General features: G+C 35.6%; 5 protein-coding genes across 10 annotated transcripts; 3 read left to right on the top strand and 2 right to left on the bottom strand.

The window, feature by feature from the left end:
* Positions 1 to 274: 274 nt before the first annotated feature.
* On the top strand, positions 275 to 4758 carry LOC103871264 (NADP-specific glutamate dehydrogenase). 4 transcript variants are annotated; one of them, XM_033272803.1, is made up of 16 exons: positions 275 to 576; positions 997 to 1627; positions 1889 to 2018; positions 2110 to 2311; positions 2396 to 2482; positions 2566 to 2625; positions 2702 to 2788; positions 2887 to 2958; positions 3033 to 3088; positions 3207 to 3292; positions 3515 to 3605; positions 3677 to 3834; positions 3930 to 4021; positions 4119 to 4199; positions 4288 to 4361; positions 4459 to 4758. In XM_033272803.1, exons 2-16 carry the CDS (start codon positions 1075 to 1077, stop codon positions 4532 to 4534), a joined length of 1905 nt encoding a protein of 634 aa, XP_033128694.1. In that variant the 5' UTR covers positions 275 to 576; positions 997 to 1074; the 3' UTR covers positions 4535 to 4758. The 4 variants fall into 4 exon arrangements, with proteins under 4 accessions (XP_033128694.1, XP_009147737.1, XP_009147739.1 ...); XM_009149489.3 differs by having other exon boundaries at positions 279 to 576; positions 993 to 1627; XM_009149491.3 differs by having other exon boundaries at positions 316 to 505.
* On the bottom strand, positions 4493 to 5737 carry LOC103871670 (RWD domain-containing protein 1-like). Its single transcript, XM_033272813.1, has 4 exons — positions 5604 to 5737; positions 5406 to 5484; positions 5239 to 5320; positions 4493 to 5118 (listed from the first exon to the last, which is right to left on the bottom strand). Exons 1-4 carry the CDS (start codon positions 5735 to 5737, stop codon positions 5045 to 5047), a joined length of 369 nt encoding a protein of 122 aa, XP_033128704.1. The 3' UTR covers positions 4493 to 5044.
* On the top strand, positions 5043 to 14045 carry LOC103871669. Of its 3 annotated transcripts, none has more exons than XR_004448371.1 (3): positions 5043 to 11991; positions 12082 to 13556; positions 13640 to 14045. XR_004448371.1 is itself a non-coding variant. In XM_033272805.1 (3 exons), exons 2-3 carry the CDS (start codon positions 11137 to 11139, stop codon positions 12868 to 12870), a joined length of 1644 nt encoding a protein of 547 aa, XP_033128696.1. In that variant the 5' UTR covers positions 5043 to 10816; positions 11135 to 11136; the 3' UTR covers positions 12871 to 14045. The 3 variants fall into 3 exon arrangements, 2 of the variants coding, with proteins under 2 accessions (XP_033128696.1, XP_033128695.1); XM_033272805.1 differs by having other exon boundaries at positions 5043 to 10816; positions 11135 to 11991; positions 12082 to 14045; XM_033272804.1 differs by having other exon boundaries at positions 12082 to 14045.
* Positions 14046 to 15118: 1073 nt separating this feature from the next.
* Positions 15119 to 15648, top strand: LOC103871668 (uncharacterized protein At4g04775-like). The gene is made up of 2 exons (XM_009149944.2): positions 15119 to 15274; positions 15346 to 15648. The coding sequence occupies exons 1-2, from the start codon at positions 15119 to 15121 to the stop codon at positions 15646 to 15648; spliced, it is 459 nt and encodes a 152-aa protein (XP_009148192.2).
* Positions 15649 to 16040: 392 nt separating this feature from the next.
* Positions 16041 to 18317, bottom strand: LOC103871667. The gene has a single exon (XM_009149943.1). It carries the CDS (start codon positions 18315 to 18317, stop codon positions 16041 to 16043), a length of 2277 nt encoding a protein of 758 aa, XP_009148191.1.
* Between the last annotated feature and the right edge of the window lie 454 nt (positions 18318 to 18771).

Here is an 18771-nt window from a genome sequence, read left to right as displayed (position 1 = left end):
GAAAAATACTTTTCCCCAAAGTTACATAAAAACACAATTTACCATTTTAAATCTATTATATATTTTTTATTTTTTCCTAAAAATATGTTTATTTAAAAAAATTATATAAAATTTAATCTGAAAAAACCGATGTAGTGAGATAACATAAAAATAGAAATAAATTTGAGATGATTTTAATATACCTTTATATAAAAATAGCATGTTAACTATATCATTCCATTTTTTTTTTCAAAATATATATGAGAATTCTAGAGAATAAATAGACTGAGATATAAAAGTAATGTAAAAGAAATGAAAGTTTGACTAGTTAAATTACTTGTTATGTAATATTAAACCTTTTGATTTGGGATTTTTTTGGTCTGTATTTTATTCATTTCGTATATACCTGCTCCATCAGCATCGGCGAGGAAAAGGAAACTATCGACAAGTTCAAGCAGAGCATCTTTTTGTCTTGTCTCTACCCACAATTGTCTTTCTGGGTTTCTCTTTCTCGGCGACAGCTAAAGTAAAGTTGCAATCTTTTTCTTCTTCAGTTTAGTGTTTCGGACTCCACCTGCTAAATTCACCAGCTTTTGGGTATCCTTTTTGCCCAAACTTGCCTTATCGAATTTATGTTAGATTTGATCGCTGTTCCGAGTTGCCGCGGCTTGTTAGGAGTCCTTTACACTTTGGTTTGATTTCGATTAATTTTTCTAAGTCATTTTGAGTTTGGAAAATGATTTCTATGGCAAAGACACAAACTTTAGTAGTTTGGTCTGAAATGGGTTTTGATGTTTGGTATGATTCTTCAGTAATGGAATATCACTTCACTATATGATCAGAAAGCTTATCAGAGGGACTTGTGTTATTGTTGTATGATCAAAATATTTAACATATTACATTTTAGTACTCATGTTATAGCACTGTTACGTTTTAATTTGCTTGACGCCTCTAGTTTGTGCATTTTTTGCTTTGTCCTAACTGTGAACTGTTTGTTTCTGTTGCCGCATTAGGTAGGTGTTGTACCAAGTGTAAGTTGCTGTTAGTCAGCAAAAAAAAAGAGAATCTAAGGTGGAGTTGAAACTGTGATGCTGAATGTTTGGGCCAACAAGTGGCTTGGGGATGAATCCCTCAATGGATGATATGAACTTACTCCAGCAAGCACAAAGGCACCAGCTTGTTGTAAGCAACCTTGGGGAAGAGATTGATTTAGAAATTGGACCTGGAGAGGATGAAGCCGCTTTCGCCACCAGTTCATTGATACGGGAGCCCTCTGCTGGGGAACATGATGAGACAAAGCATATGGTTTTGGTCTCCGACCTTCCGAGCGAGGACCAGGATACGTCAAAGGGGCAGACGTCTGCGAAGAGAAAGAAGAAAGTTGTTAAACGGTGGAGAGAGGAGTGGGCTGACACGTACAAGTGGGCTTATGTGGATATGAAGGATGGAACGGCGAGGATATTCTGTTCTGTCTGCAGAGAGTATGGTAGGAAGCATCGGAGGAATCCGTATGGTAATGAAGGGAGTAGAAACATGCAGATGAGTGCGTTGGAGGAACACAACAATAGTTTGCTGCATAAAGAGGCTCTCCGTCTCCAAACGGCTTCCAAAGAAAAGATTGTTGTTGACAAGCCCATTTATGTGAAGAGTAAGTTTATTTACAAGTACTGCTTCAAGTGATAGTGAGTTAGACCATCTCCAGTGGTTCACTCTATTTCTTTCTAATAGAGTAAACTGAGTTATACTCCAATGATACTCGATATTAGAGGGAAAAATAAAGTGATGAACAAAAAATAAATGAACTATAATCATAGATTAAACTCAGTTCTTACTCTATTATACAGTGAAAAATAGAGTACCACTTTCTTATTGTTTTGTTAAATGTTTGTACGTTTTCCTCTTAATGAAGCTCTGATGTCGAAGAGTGCTGGTTCAATCGTTGAAGGTGCCCTGAAACGAGATCCCAATGAGATTGAGTTTATTCAGTCTGTACAAGAATGTGTGCATGCTCTAGAGCGGGTAATTGCAAAAAACTCTCAGTAAGTTACTAATATGCTTATAATATTTTTGTGAAATAGTTTTCAGCAGATTGAGTCCAACTCATATGTTTTTTGTTCTGATTCATTTCAGTTATGTCAATATTATGGAGAGGCTATTAGAACCTGAACGTATGATAGTGTTCCGAGTTCCATGGATTGATGACCGTGGTGAAACACATGTAAACCGAGGCTTTAGAGTTCAGTTCAATCAAGCACTGGGCCCATGTAGAGGAGGTATTCGATTTCATCCATCCATGAACTTAAGCATCGCCAAATTTCTTGGCTTTCAGCAGGTACAATGCTTTAGTATCTGTACCTAAACCCTCTGTTTGCATGATATGGAATTGCTCGTTGTAATGGTTTGTAATCTTTCACAGACTTTGAAAAATGCTCTGTCACCATATAAACTTGGAGGGGCTTCCGGTGGAAGCGACTTTGATCCTAAAGGAAGAAGTGACAATGAGGTAACAACTTGGCCCCTTACTTTTGTGTCCCCGCAAGTGGTTTTGTAAAGATGCTCTGATCTATTGTTTTGTTACATTCACAGATTATGAGATTTTGCCAAAGTTTCATGAATGAGATGTACAGATACATGGGTCCGGATAAGGTAAGTAGAGCGGTCTTTTCCCTTTAGCAAGTACATTATTTCGGCAATGAGTTTTCTAATCTATTACGTGTGCTAGGATCTTCCATCAGAGGAGGCTGGTGTTGGTACTCGGGAAATGGGATATCTTTTTGGACAATACAGACGACTTGCTGGTCAGTTTCAGGTACTGAAATGTCATTGGCTGTACCATTCCGTTTTTTTGCTGTTGGGAGAGAAGAAAATGTTTTGGCTGTTATACCTTTGTGTCAATTACTTATGCAGGGAAGTTTTACAGGACCACGGATCTATTGGGCTGCTTCTAGCCTCAGAACTGAAGCTAGTGGTTATGGCGTGGTAGGGTCTTTTGTCTAACCTAAGAACATTATTTAACATGTGATATTCACTAATACTCATTTGCATTCTTTCAGGTGTACTTTGCACGACTTATGCTTGCAGATATGAACAAAGAAATCAAGGGACTAAGGTTTTCTTTCTTGATCATCTTGAATATGTGCTCTTTCATGGGATTCTGCTAGTCACCAATCTCTTTTCTGAATCTTACCGTTTATCAGTCAGTAAGATATTTTTGAACTTTCTTTTAGATGTGTTGTGAGTGGTTGCGGGAAGATTGCGATGCATGTTGTTGAGAAGCTAATTGCTTGTGGAGCCCATCCTGTTACAGTTTCAGGTGATTCACTCACCCTATCATTCTAGAGTTGAAACAAGAGCATTTCTACCTTTTTGTTGTTTTCTATAAAGGTGACTCTTAGTCTAGGAGTAGCTTATTTTCTTCAAAGACAGGCCTTAGCGGTCTCAAATTGAATTTATTGCCAATGGATCAGTTAGGCCAATGTAAGAAACTTGCCTGTGTAGTATTGTTTTGTTTTTGCTGATGCAATTTTATTTGCAGATTCAAAGGGATATTTGGTGGACGACGATGGATTTGATTATATGAAACTTGCATTCTTGAGAGAGATTAAATCCCAACAGAGAAGTCTGAGGTATTATATATTTTTCCACATTATTATGGTATTTTCACAGTGCCATTTGATTCCATGCATCTGATATGCAGAGACTATTCCAAGACCTATGCAAGAGCAAAATACTTTGATGAAGTGAAGCCGTGGAATGAAAGGTGTGATGTGGCGTTCCCTTGTGCTTCCCAGAACGAAGTTGATCAAGCAGATGCTATTAATCTGGTCAATGCAGGCTGTCGCTTACTTGTAGAAGGTATAGAGATTTCTTACATATTTGAGCAAATAAATTCTCAGAGCTTCTCTTTTTGTGTGCTTTATTCTTTACTGTGGATGTGTTTTTTCCTGCAGGTTCAAACATGCCGTGTACAGCTGAAGCAGTAGATGTTTTCAGAAAGGCAAATGTTCTGATTGCTCCTGCCATTGCTGCTGGAGCTGGAGGAGTGAGTTCCCTCTTTGACTCTTCTTTCATTAACCTTTGCCTTATATGAGTGTCTCACCATTAAGTACACCAAGTTCTTAAATTATATAAATGATAAGGTGGCTGCTGGGGAAATTGAAGTCCTCCGTGAATCTAATTCAATGCAATGGTCAGCAGAAGATTTTGAGTCTAGCTTACAGGTAAACATTCCTCACATATGTTTTCGAATTTTTGCAGTATCGGCCTGTGGTAATTGCCTATTAAGATAATTTGCTCTGGTATTGACAGGAAGCACTGAAGCAGACTTATGAGAAGGCTCTTAAAGCAGCAAATGATTTCGGTTATCAGAAAGAAAGTCCAGAGTAAGTGTTTCTCCTCATCGTAATAAACCCATGTGTCAGTTTCACTATACTGGTCTAAGACGCTTCTGTACTAAGAAATGGTTTGGTTCTTTTCCAGGGCACTTCTACACGGAGCAACAATTGCAGCATTCTTGAACATAGCTCAGGCTATGACAGACCAAGGTTGTGTTTAGCTGTATAAATGTTCTTGCATCTAAGAGTCCTGGCGGGTTTTCTGTCTTTAAAGTCTAGTGAAGAAGGCATATTGGACTCACTGTAACATATTTAGATGCAACCCATGTCACTATTTAGAAACTATATACTTTGATAGCATTATTATTTATCTGCTATAAACATAGCTTTCCATTGCTTTATATGTTCTCCAAGTAATAAAGAATGGAACATACTGATTTACTCATAGATTCAACTATTTGTATTTTTAAGACTTGACTGAGAGATCGGATTTGCGCTGGTACTCGACAAAAAAAAAAGTGATAAAACCAGTGGCATTTTCGCATAAATTGTTCTTATAGATGAACAGAGTTAAGATGATATATAGGATTTCAGATACTCTTGGGTAGATCAAAGCTGGCAAAACTTAGGATATGGAGATTGAATGCTGCTCAATGTAATGTCAGGCTCTCATCATCTGGATCTCTATCCAGAAAAGAGCTTTAACAATCATTATATAAGGCACCCTAGCTTCAGGCCCTTGCTATGGGAGCTGAAGCATCAGATTTCTCCGCCAGGTAGTGCTCAAGCATGTCTTCTTCATCATCTGTATCAAACAAACGAATCTTCTTCATCATCTGTATCAAACAAACGAATCTGATGCTTGAGAACCATTGCTTGTTTATTGGATAGCAGCGTGTAAGCCAGACAGAAGGGACCATTTTACCTTCAAAGTCTTCGTCGTCAAAGTAAATATCTTCATCATCTTCCTCCTCAGATTCTTGATCAGCAGTGAGCACTGCTCTTCTCTGAAAATGGCACAATACAGATAATCAACAACAATAATTAATGATAACTAGTCTACACTAATTAGTCAGCAAGACTGAGAAGTACCGTTCTGCCACTCTCGAACCATTGTCTTCCTGTAAGCTTCTTCTCCTTGGGTGCCGTAAGAGCAGACTCAGGCATCAGCCTTGTAAGTTGATTCACGGCAACAGATTAAAGATTAGTAGCTCCCGGAAGCCAATAACAATGCTTATTCATTAAAGTATAAGAGCAAGGAAACAAGAATATGCTGGTGAAGAGTCTCACTTTGCTCGTTCAAGTGCAAGTTCTGCTTCAAATCTCTTTCTCCATGCCATAAACGTCTCCAGTGTAACAGGTTCTCCACAAATATCAAGATAACTAGACAGGAAGAAAACAAAAAAGAAGAAAGTGTAGCTCATGGAAAAATCAGAAGCCTAAAGCAAGATTCCAGGTGCTTTGCAGTTAATACATTTGATAATACTGAGCAGAAAACAATACCTCATCCTATTTGGCATAGTCAGCTCCATCATCTTGCCCATAGTGTTCAGACAACCAGTCCTTTGCTGACAAGACCAAAGTATAGATCATTGCGTTTGCCATGCCAAGATTTTCACTTGCCTGTGAAAATAGTATCATGAAGTTTTTAATTCTAATGATAAACCCACTCATCAAAACTAAATTAAACTTTTTTTATAGCACCCAAGTTGTTTTGTGATTCAGGAAGTCATTGTCAGAGATATTACTTCTTGTTCAAGCTTCTCTTTTAAGATGGTAAGGTCACTAACATGGATTCCTCGGATACTGCAAGAACACTCTACCCACATAAGTGTCATCATCATATATCTCTATTAGCTTGAATGTCAAACTTAGAAGATTACCTTTTAACATCCAAAAGGGGAACCTCGTTCGGACAATTTTCTGTGTGCGAGAAAACCAAACCCAGCTGAACTGCAAGACACATTAGGAGCTCTAAGACTACGAAAGCACAGGAATTAAGACAAACAGAAGAATGTTTTTCCGGGTCTTACGGAAGCAGACAGAAGACCGCACCAGAACATCTATACTATTATTATTCTACTACTAATAACAAACATGCACGTCAAGACATGTAATGATTTTTTTTTTTTGTTTCTACATACCAAATCTAAGAACTGAAGTGGAGATCTTAGATACCTACATTGGTACTGGTAAGCATCTTTATCAATAAAGAAGAACAAAGTCTCTTAATCTTAAACCAATTCATCAAGAAGTATTCTAGAAATTTGACATATAAAAATTATTTAATTTTCCTAAAGTTTTCATTTTCTTAACATTTTAACCAAATCAATTAACAAAGAATATAATGATCCATAAATATTTAAATTAATATTTCATTTTTTAATCCAACCAAACTTTTGCCATCAATCTTCTTGTTAATTTATAATAATTTAGTGAAAAACATAATATCATCTACAATTTTTAGTTTCAAAATATTAATAGCAAAAACTATATAAGAACTAAGAAATGAGAAAAATCCATTTACGATACTGATTTTTCACGTTTCATCAAAACTCATGTCATTGGAAAAAATAAATCTCATGAATTATTTTTTCTCTTTTTGACCACCAAATTTAATCTTACATCAAAAAAGTAAATGATGGAGAATCACATTAAATTAATATATAATTCAAACCTAAGTGGAAAAAATCAGGTAAAACAAACACTAAAACAATAAAAATTAATTAAATACATAGTATAACATGAGTTTGTTAAATTACTTAACTTTCCTAAAGTTTTCATTTTCTTAATATTTTAACCAAATCAATTAACAAAACATATAATGATCCATAAATATTTAAATTAACATTTCATTTTTAATCCAATCAAATCTTTGACATCAATCTTTTTATTAATTTATAATAGTTTAGTAAAATATAATAATATTATTTAAAATTTTATTTTTAAAAATAATAGCAAAAAATAAGTAAGAACAAAAAAATGAGAAAAGACTTTTACGATATTGATTTTTCACTTTTCATCAAAACTTATGTCAACAAAAAAAAGAATTAATCACATGAATTATTTTTCTCCTTTTGACCATAAATTTAATCTTATATCAAAAAAAGAAAGATGGAAAAACACATCAACATTAATATATAATCCAAACCTAGATTAGAAAGAATCAGGTAAAACAAACACTAAAAACAATAAAATTAATTAAAATACATAGTGATGCAGATAAGTATTTGGAACATTTTCAAATATCTTGTTATTTATTTTATTAGTTATATTAATTTAGATAATTATTTTTTATTTGTATTTTTTATATTTTAATAGTTTTTCTATTTTAATTAAAATTAGGGTTTTCTAGATTTAAAGATTTATTATAAATAGGCATTAAAGCTTAAAGTTGTATTCAGACTTTGATAATTAATAATATAGCTTTTGCTTATTACCTTAAGAGAGATTTGATTCAATTCATCTATTTTGAGTTGCCTTGAACAAGATTCGATTAAATTCATCTTATTCAGGAAGTTGGTCTCAAGAAACTCTTGATCGATCCAAGAACATGTTTCTAGAACCCTAAGGTTCCTTGATCGACCGTTCAACCTATTTGGCCGCTGCATCACATAGTATAACTTGACTTTATTGAAATTTTAAGTAAACAATATGAATTTAATGAAAATTATATGATATAATGCAAAACATAATTTACAGCATTGTTTTCTCACTTTTCATCAAATCTATGGTAACGAAAAAAAGTGAATCCAATGAAATTTGTTTTCTTTTCTTTGCCACCAAATTCATACTTAGATCAGTTAACTGAAATCTAAGGAAAATATAAAGTCATAACAAGGATTAATACATAAGCAAAACAAATATTTACAAATTATTTTGAAAATTAAAAGCAGTAAGATATAACAAATAAAAAATAATAATTTAATAAAATACATAATATAAGTTTAGTTTGGTGAATAATTTAGTAAAAAAATATAACTTAGTAAAAGTTTACAATCTAAGAAAAATGCAAACATCAAGAATGAACAGAAAAATATCATAAGAACACAAAATAAAATATCCATTTATATATTATTTTTTCACATTTTATCATACCCATACCACAAAAAAAAATTCACATGTATGTTTTTCTCCTTTTTGGTCGCAAGCTCAAGTTTAGAGAATGAACATAAAAATGATGGAAACGTACTACCCATGTCTAATACGTAATTAAAAAAATTTGTATTTTAGAAGTAAGAAAATCTAATGAATTACAGATTTATATAATTAACACTTTACAACTAGAAAGGAGAATTAATTCAAATTCTTAAAATATAAAATTCCGCACGAAGCGGGGATTGACCCCTAATACATATATCCCTTTATTATTAAAAGAGAAACAACTATAAAAAATAACTATAATTTGAATGACTATATTTATAAAGAAAATCTTATATAAATATAAATTGAGTGGTATTTCTTTTAAATATTACATATGAGTAAGATTATTTATAATTAATTCTCATTTTTAATAAGGTAGATAACATACTTTGATAACTAAATTAATTAATATTTTGTATATGATAACTATTTAAATTTCTGATAAATAATTAAATTTATTATTTAAATTTAATTAAAATCTGGTCAAAAAGAAAATTGTACTTTTCAAATTAAAATTATAAATACGATAAATTTGATTATTTAAGTTATTTAAGGCATATTAACAAAAAATAAAATTATAGGGACTAAACTACAAAAAATTAAAATAAAAAATAGTCCAAATCATCATATAACCGGCTATAGGCATGCTTTAGCTATGTATTATGAATTTATGTATGCAATTCAAATTTTTATTTAGTTTAGGAATGTTTTGGCACATTAATATTGTTTGGGTATGTATTTTTCATGGTTTCATAGTGCGGGTATGAATAAGTCGTTTTTCCGAGGTGTTAGCTACATATGCATTCTCACACCTCTTAAATTAATATCCATCTATTACTAGAGTAATTATACCAAATGCCATTGGTCTTACCTATTAATTGGTTTTACCTATTATACATATTACTACAACTTTATATGAAGTTCATATATATGTCCAAGCAAATAATTTTTTTACAGGAGCCTGATCATTATGAACTTCAGTATTAATAGTTGCCTGACTTTGAACACCTTCAACGTTGTCATGGTGTTTTACATCTACGATGAACAAATTCAATGGATCGTTCATAAATTAATCAATATTCATAATTCATCAATCAACCTAATATATATGAAGGTTAACACACAATGTTGAGCTCCATGAAGTATATTAGCAGTCTTTTATACTCTAAGTACCATGATACCAAGTTCCAATATAGGTTTTGAATAATTATTTTAAGGTCTGGCAACCTATATATATTGTAAGAAGTGATAATTTTTTAAAATGCTGCTAATTCATTTAGAACTTCAGTTTCGGTTAAAACATATAATTGGAGTAATGGACAAGTCTAAATATAGGGGAGTTGAATCACTAATTAATTAGCATACCAAATATACTTGGACAGTAGATAAAAATACTATGAAGAATATGTGTTAACTAAATCAAATATAAAGTGGACTTGCTATGTAATAAGTGGGGTTTATGGTCTTTTATGGAAATACAATACTTGATTTCCACTAAGAACATTATTTATTCGATTAATTTCAATTGATGTTTTTACATGTTTGCAACCCTTCATAATACATATAACTAAACTTAAAAGCCTTTTAATTTCTAAACGTCTTTTAATTTAGTGATAATTATAAACTGAAACAATTAAAATTTTAGTAACTGCAAATGCACATAAGGTAATCCTAAATTTTTTAAACTAAAATTTTAATTTTGATAAAATATATTTTAAATTGTTTCATCCAAAGCGCATGTCATCAACTAGTATATATATTATAACCTCCGCAAACATTTGAAACATTTACGGAAGAAAGACTAATGAGAAGATTAATTCGTAAGCTATAAACTTTAGGGAAAATTGGAAATATGGAATAAAAAGACAAGTAGATTGTCCCTTTGCCATAATATGAATTATAAGTTGTCCTAATGTCATAATGTTTTCTGTAAACCCAATTAAACCCCTAATCTAATCTTTTAAACGTTTTTGTTAATTTAATTATGTTAAAAAAATATTATTATTATTTTTAATTAATTTAATTATTAAAAAAAAAATACAAAAGGGGAAAATCGACCAAAATTTCCCCCAAGCTCGACGAACCCTAATTGCTCTCTCCTCCTTTGGCGACAGAGAGAAAGGACGATTTGAAGGGGATCTCGCCGTCGCCGGTGTCGTTTTGGCCGGTAATACTCCGCCGGTGTTCTTCTTCTTCTTAATCGAAGTCTCAGAGACCTCGTCTCACTTCGCGACTCGTTCTCAATTAAGTCGCCGAAGACCGCTGAAGCTCGTACCTCGCCGATAACTGAACTCGTGCCTCACCGCTCCGCTCTCACTCTCTCAGCCATAGTTTCAAGCAAACCAATCGATTCTCCTCAGGTTTGTTTATGAATTTTTTTGCATGTCTTTGTATCTCTTACTTGAGCTTGTTTAAGATCGATTTTGAATGTCATAAGTTTCGATTCTTTTTTCTGTGAATTATTATTTAGGCTTCAATCTTATCAAAATTTCCTACTTTTTTGAGCTTTGGTTAATTTGTTTTTGTAGCAACCGATCTCTAGTGATTGTGTTTCTTATCAAAATTTCCTACTTTTTTGAGCTTTGGTTAATTCTCTTGTTTTATCTTGTGAATTATATTATGATGCATGCGTTTATAAATATTGACTGTAGTGATTGTGTTTCTTGCATTGTTTATAGGTATGACAATTGATCAGTTGCCTAAATGCTTATTCAAAGAGGGAACTGAAACACAAGTTGAGAAGGTCAACAACAGTTGTCGAACTTCCATACTTGCGAAGGTGGCGAAGTACTGTCCAGACGAGTACAAAGAAGTGTCGGAGGATCCGCTATTTGCTCAGATTGTGGCCATTCATGTACACAAGCTTCAGTTTTCGGCAAGAGCGATCCACACCTTCGTTTGCAAGCAGCTTCTGTCCGCAAAGCGTTATGAGTTGTGGTTCCATTATGCTAGGAGGCCTCTCAGATTTTCAATGCAAGAATTCTATGCCATCACAGGTTTGAAATACAAAGACGAGCCCGACTTGGAGATTGATGACTGGGCATATGATGGAGGGTTTTGGAGTAAGTTGCTAAGGAGACAGAAAAATATTTCGGTTCAGCAAATCAGGAAGGTTCATGTGAAGTTGTGTAATACATGGTCTCGTGTTGATAGGCTGCGGTTGGTCTATTTGTGTGTGATTGCTGGTATTCTTATGGCGAAGGATGAGAAGGTGTGGATCCCATACAAGTACATCAAGCTCGTGATGAACTTCGAGAAGATGAGGAAATATCCGTGGGGTCTTCACTCTTTTGATATGCTGGTGAGTTCCATTATCAACGCTAGGGATAAAGTGAAGACGCAAAACAGTTATGTCGTAGATGGATTCTCGTATGCACTTCAGATTTGGTTGATGGAAGCTGTTCCGGACATTGGGTCTCTTTTGGGTCAGAAACTGAGAGAAGGCGTGACTACCATGAGGTGCAGGAATTGGAAAGGATCTGCTAAGATTTCCTATGAGGATATTATTACCATAGAGTCTAATTTTGCTTCCACCGTAAGTTCTGTTTCCTTTAATTGATGTTATTGATGTGCATAGTTCTTAAATTGGTGTGTCTTTAACCTGTTTTAATTTTTTTTTTTGTAGGGAGATGTGTTTCCATCCATTTCTACATCTGGAAATTTCAAAGACGTGATTACTGATGCCGAGTTTGTTCGAGCCTGTGAGATGAAGGATGAAAGAGTTGATCTAATCATTGACATGCAGCGAAACAAGTATGACTGGAGTAAGCATGTTTGGGCTTATAAGGAAACAGTGAAACCATTTCAGTACAGTTCTGAGGAAGATGGTTCAGATGAGGAAGCGGCTGTAGAGACAAGTGAAACTGAAATTGAAGAAGAAATAGAAAGCACCCGTGTGTCTCCTACTAAGAAGAGGAAGAACAGGTTTCGGGATACTGGTGCGGAGTCGAGGAAGAAGAGGTTACTTTGCCAAAGATCAACCGAGAAATATAGAGATCTTGAAGAGGAAATGAAGTCCTATATCCAGAGTATGTTTAACTCTTCTTTTACTGCCTTAGGCCTCGAGGTACGCGAGATTATTGAAGACCGCTTTACCAAATTAGAGGAGAAGATCCTTTCATCTCAGACTCAGGGTGGTGCGCCTGCTAATACTCAGACTCGTGGTACTGATCCGTTTTGGACTCCTTCTGCTGCTGCTGCTGCTGCCACTGCTCCGGCTTCGGTTTCTGGTCGTCCTCCTGCTCCTACTCGGGCTTCTACCGAAGCTCCTGCATCAGTTTCTACTCGTGGTCTTGCTCCTTCTCGCAGTGCGGCTTCTGCTCCTTATCGCAGTCGAGCTTCTGCGACTGCTCACAATGGTGGGCCTGCGAATGCTGCGAAGACAAGGTCTCAGACAAAGGTAAACAAGAAGTAGATCATTTTCATGTCTTCGGTTGCTGTTATATTTTCATGTCTTTGGTTGCTTTTCTTTTTCATGTACTCGGTTTGCGGTTTGTAATATTATTTTAAGGATGATGTTGTCTTTGCTGTGTGTAATAATTATGTAAGGATGATGTTTTGGATGGAATCTTTCTTTTAAAAATATTAATGTCATGTTTTGTGTTTCATAACCAGGATGCAGATTTGTCTGATGTGTTTGGCAGCTTATTTAGCACCTTAGATGTGAATATAGGGACCCAAGAGTACTTACAGAAGACAATGGGTAACCTTACACAAGAGTCAAATGTTGACGGTTTTGATCCATCTCAAGACAAGCAGTCCGAAGGACCTTCTGATTTCACTACGCCAATGACTTCGTTTCGGCCACAGATCTTCAAAACACCATTCTTGGTTGATAGTGATGATATAGAAGTTCGTTGCAAAGCGAAAGACTACGAGCTAGTTTTCCTTCCAGAAGAGAAATGGGCCAAACTAACTGAATGGACATTGAATCCCACGTAAGTTATTTGAATTGTTTTATTTATTTTTCCTCAAATCTACCTCTTCACTAACATCACAGCAATGCTTTCTTTTTACAGAGTACTTCAGATTGGGCCATCTACATTTGATGCAGAGTTAGCCTCGCGGATTATTGGGCCTAATATTTGGTTGAAGAACTTTGTGAGTTTAGCTCTGAAATATTTTGCAGATTGCTTTTTGTTGTTGGTTCTCATTCCTAAACAAAATTGTATTGTCTTTTTCAGGACATGGACGCCATGATGTATTTGTTTCGGGAGAAAACCACATTGCGTCGGTGGAGTCCAGACCGAGTCGCATTTTTGAACTGTATGTTCAGTAATCAGATTATCACGGCCTATGGGAAGTTTGATGGAAACAGGAGAGGGTACAAAATCGACGACAATTTTCTCGAGTATGGAAGAGGCGAGCTTCCATATCATGGAAGCACAGGTTCAGTATGGAGCGTTGATGTCGATCGTCTCTACATCCCTATATGTGTTAACCAAATCCACTGGATCTCTATTTGCGTCAATCTTGTGAACCGGACAATTGATGTCTTCGATTGTGGGGGTAAGAAGAACAACAGGGTCATCGAAGCTTTTGCCGTCCTCATTCCACGAATCGTCAAGGCAGTCCAGTCGCCAGAGAGGAAAAAGATTTCAATGTGAAACAGTATACTGTTTCATATGTCCCCATGCGCGGCCTAAACATGAGTGGTAATGATTGTGGTGCTTATTCATTGAAGTTCATAGAGTGCCATCTACTTGGATTAGATTTCTCATTGGTGAACGACGAGAACATCAAAGAAGCCCGACACAAGATAGCTTTTGATCTTTGGGAAGCAGCAAATGATGCGGTCTTGCAATCTCGGATGTCTACATTTAAGCCTCCAAAACGTGCTCCGGTGAAACCTGTTGACCTCGGTTGACTTCATGATTTTTAGCTTGATCCTCTTAGATTTCAAGTTTGTTTCTTCTTTGGGTTTAAGACATGGTTAATTGATTCTTACATTACTCTTATTGTTATGGAATTATTGGTTTTTCTACTATTTTACTGTTTCATGAATTACTTTAAGGAAATAAATCACATAGGGTGTCATTATATACTCTAAACCCTAAAATACCGTAAACCCTAAATCAGCTCCGATTCATACTCTAGAACCTAAAGTAACTTTGATTCATACCCTAAACCGTTTATTAGCTATGATTCATACACTAAACCGTTTATTAGCTATGATTCATACCCTAAATCCTACATTAACTATGATTCATACCCTACACCCTAAATTAGCTTGAAGTTATATCAAAAACTTTAGTATAGATAGGTTTCAAATACAATACCCTAAATCACATAAAGAAAGAAAAATAATTTTTTGTTTTAAAAAATAAAAATTAAGTATATTCAAAAGACGATTTTAAGTTGGAGTTATAGAAATTCGTATTTTCAAAATTTGTCTTCTTACAATTGTCAAATGTCGATTTTTGTGTATTAGGGTGTAGTATTTTAGCAGTCAATATAAGAGTTATAGAGTATTAACCGTTTATGGTTTATACCCAGTAGGCCCACCCGAAAGTTATTAAAACCCGACCCTGAACCCGGATCCACACACCCCCAAAGACGTGATTTTCTTTTCAGTTGTCGAAACCTAAGAAAAATAAATTTGAGAGAAAAGGGGATTAGGGTTCTTTGTCTGCGATTCCTGTGAGCCTCGAAACGAATTAACAATGACCAGTTCGACGACTTCTTCTGCTCGTTTTCCTCGCATCTCTAATCATGGTGTGCCCACAAGATGTTGGTGTGGCGAGGGTATAACCACTTTTGGTTCATCGACGGCGGAGAATAGGTATCGACGATTCTACAGATGTCAAATCGCAAGAGATGTAAGTCCATGTTTCAATTTTGTGTTCCACATAACACCATACTGACTGATTTTTGGTTTCTTTTGCTATAGAGAAAAACTGAGAATCATCTATTTAAATGGATTGATGAAGCTTTGATTGACGAGATACGGATGGTAGATGCGAAACATGAGAGAGTTGCTCAAGAGATTACAAAGTTTGAAGAAAGGGTTATGGAAAAAGTGAAGTCCGAAATTGTTAGAGTTGAATCTGAGATGTCAGAAAAGTTCAAAGAGAAGGTGAACTTGGAGATTGCTAGAGTTGCACAGGATATGAAACAGAAGCTAAAGATTACGACGGTTGCTATGGTTGTTGTGGGAGCAATCGTGGGAATATGGACTTCTCTTACTGTCTGATCAAGTTTCAGTGATTGGTTGCTTGTCGTTTGAGTTTGATGGGTTCAAAATAGCTTAAGATTGCATTATTGTTTTCATTATGATCGCCTATAATACACTTGATGGCTTCTTGTTGACTCTCGGTTGCTGACTATTATCAGCTTCAGTTCACAATCTAATACTTTTCTTCTCCTTTATGTTGTTTCAAAGCTAGTAGCTTCAGTTCACAATTTTCTTCTCCTTCATGTTGTTCACGAAGCTAGTAAAAATACAAGAGAGATAACACGATGTCTAATATCCATAACCAAGAACAAAAAAATCCAAAACCAAGCAAAACGAGTAAATCAAGTAACCAACACCATAATGAAAAACAAGCTAATCAAAAGCAAGAAAAATCCAAAACAACGAACTGACTAAATCACTCTGTCGCATGTAGCTCTGTTATGATTCTCTTCGCCACATCGACTGCATCTGCGCCTCTTCTTTTCTTCAGCTCCTTGCGATGAACGAAGTTTGTCTTCGACCGTCTCGTATCTGCGCTTTCTTCTCCTTCCTGCTCCTCTTCTTGATTCAGGAGGTTCCACATTAGCATTCCAGACATCATCTGGAACAACCCAACTATCCTCCGGAACACCTATTGGATTGATAGTTTCTTCATAAGCTGTTCTCCAAGTGGAAGTCGTGTACATTTCATCCGTTAGTGAGGATGGGGCTCGACCAACTGTTAAACCAGCCTTGATTGCGTGTCTACATGGGATTTTCAGTAGGTCGTATTTCCCACATGAGCAGGTTCTTCTATCCAAATCAACCAGGCAGTCGATTGTATCTCCGCGAACCAAAAAACGGTACTCATCAACTGGCTGAACCAGAAACGTTTTACCCTTATTAATCCGCCTGTCTATCTTTTTCTCGATGGCAATAGTTAATGGTTTTGTGTGCTTCCTGCTTCGTGTGCGCCGTTCGAAGAACCAACGGGTCAGCATTTCTCTGATGCTATCCAACAAAGGAATGACTGGATACTCTCTTGGTGTGCGCAAAGCAGAGTTTATTGATTCAGCTGGGTTAGTCGTTCTGATGTCATACCTGAATCCTGGAAACTGACAGCGAGCCCACTTTGTAACATCTGCATCTGTTAAATATTTTCCAATAGCTGGACTAATATTGCAGACAGCTTGGAATCGCTTCTGAAAATCAATGACTCTATAAGCTTTAGAAGCTTTTGCAATTAATCCAGCCAGTCCCTTTCCTCTGTAATGTGTGACCACATTATTCAACAAATGGTGGATGCAAATTCCATGATGAGAAAGAGGATACACATTCTCTATTGCCTTACAAAGTGAGGCATTTCTGTCTGACACAAAAGCTAGAGAATGCTCGTCCGCAATAACAACCTTTAGCTGTCTCATAAACCAATCCCATGAACGATCATTTTCTGAGTCCACAACCGCAAACGCAACAGGATACAAGTTAGAGTTTCCATCTAAAGCGGTCGCAGCAAGTAAGACCCCTTTGTATTTGCTCTTCAAAAATGTCCCATCTACCACAAGAACTTGTCGCATGGCTGTCTGAAAACCTCGTACTGATTGGCCAAACGAAACGAAGAGAAATCTGAATCTACCATCAACATCGGTTTCATAAAACGTATGTGTTCCTGGATTAGCTTCTCTCAGCATGTGCAAGTACTTTGGAATTTTTCCAAAACTCTTCTCTGGAATACCTCTAACCATGCTAATTGCAAACTCCCGAGCATCCCATGCTAAGGACTTAGATATCTCACATCCATGTTCCATCCTCATAATCTGTATGACATCATTTGTTTTGGGACCTTCTTTCACACCATCATACCTATGCATTATTAGACTGCCAATTGTCTTTGCAGAAGCTGTCCGACCACCATTATTCATACTCGACGCAGCGCATGTATGATCCGCCACATATTTTTTGATGATGAAATATGTGGAACCTGATAACCCCTCAGCTCGAACACTCCATTTGCAAGGGTTGTATTTGCATCGGATGTACCAAAGGTTTCTGTCAGATTTCACAACTTTGTAATCGAAATTATGCGTCATTGCCGACATTTCCATAGTTGCTTTCAACATGGTTTTGTTTTGAAACGTTTCACCCCTCTTCACAACATCCACCAAAGAAAACCGAACACTTTTTCCATTATCGTCTTCTTTTGCTTTAATGGCGAGAACATCATCTTCTTTATTGGCGTTTGAGTTGGAATTATCTTCAACATCCTTGCTTGATTCAGATGAACGAACACTGTCAGCTCGAGGTGGAAACGAGGAAGGTTCACCTTGTTCTCTGATAGGCGAGCTAGATTTCTCATTATCAACCCCAATGTTGCTGTTGTTTCCACTGATAGGTGAAGTAGACACACACAACCTTGTAGAAGTTTTTCCACGTACATAAGTAAGAAAATTTTTGACTTGCCGATCACTCTCAATGATAACTGGAGGACAGTCTATTGAACCGATTAACTCCATAGGTAAGTAGCTTAACTCAAGCTCGACAAGGTTTTGGTCAATTCCAAAATCTTCTAAAACCATACGGCTTAGGTCTTCAAAGGAACTTGTCAATTCCATGTACAATACTCTACCTCGTTTGTTCGTATCAACCGCAAATCCCCATCCTTTAAGGGGATCAAATTTCCACAACCCACAAGAAGCATAGATATGCATCTTCTTCAACAAGAAATTCAAAATTTTTGGATGAAAAATATCAAAATCCTCTCACCAAGAAGAAGACCACGATTTTTTTTTAAAAAATTTACTTGGAATACACGAAATTTAAGGAAAATAGATTTAGAAGATATTCTCTTACCAGATTATGGAGATATTTAAGGAAACTATACAATTCGAAATTCGTAGAACGTACATTACGTTGTCCGAAGAATAAAGGAATGTGGTAGATTATGGAATAATATTATGGCAGACTCGTGAAACATGGCAGATTTTGTCATTTGGCCTCTGTAGTTATATCAGGAAATAATAGTAAATCAAATCTACCGTAGTTCAGAAATAAAAGTTATGGTAGTCGTTTACTTCTACCATGTCTACCGTAGTTCAGAAATAAAAGAAAGAGTAGTCGTTCAATTCTATCATGCTAGAATTATAACAAATGGTCGATTTAAAT

Source organism: Brassica rapa, chromosome A06, assembly GCF_000309985.2.
Source record: "Brassica rapa cultivar Chiifu-401-42 chromosome A06, CAAS_Brap_v3.01, whole genome shotgun sequence".
NCBI classification, from domain to species: Eukaryota; Viridiplantae; Streptophyta; class Magnoliopsida; order Brassicales; family Brassicaceae; genus Brassica; species Brassica rapa.
Note: the sequence above shows the minus strand (reverse complement) of the source record. Positions and strands in the feature narration are given on the sequence as shown.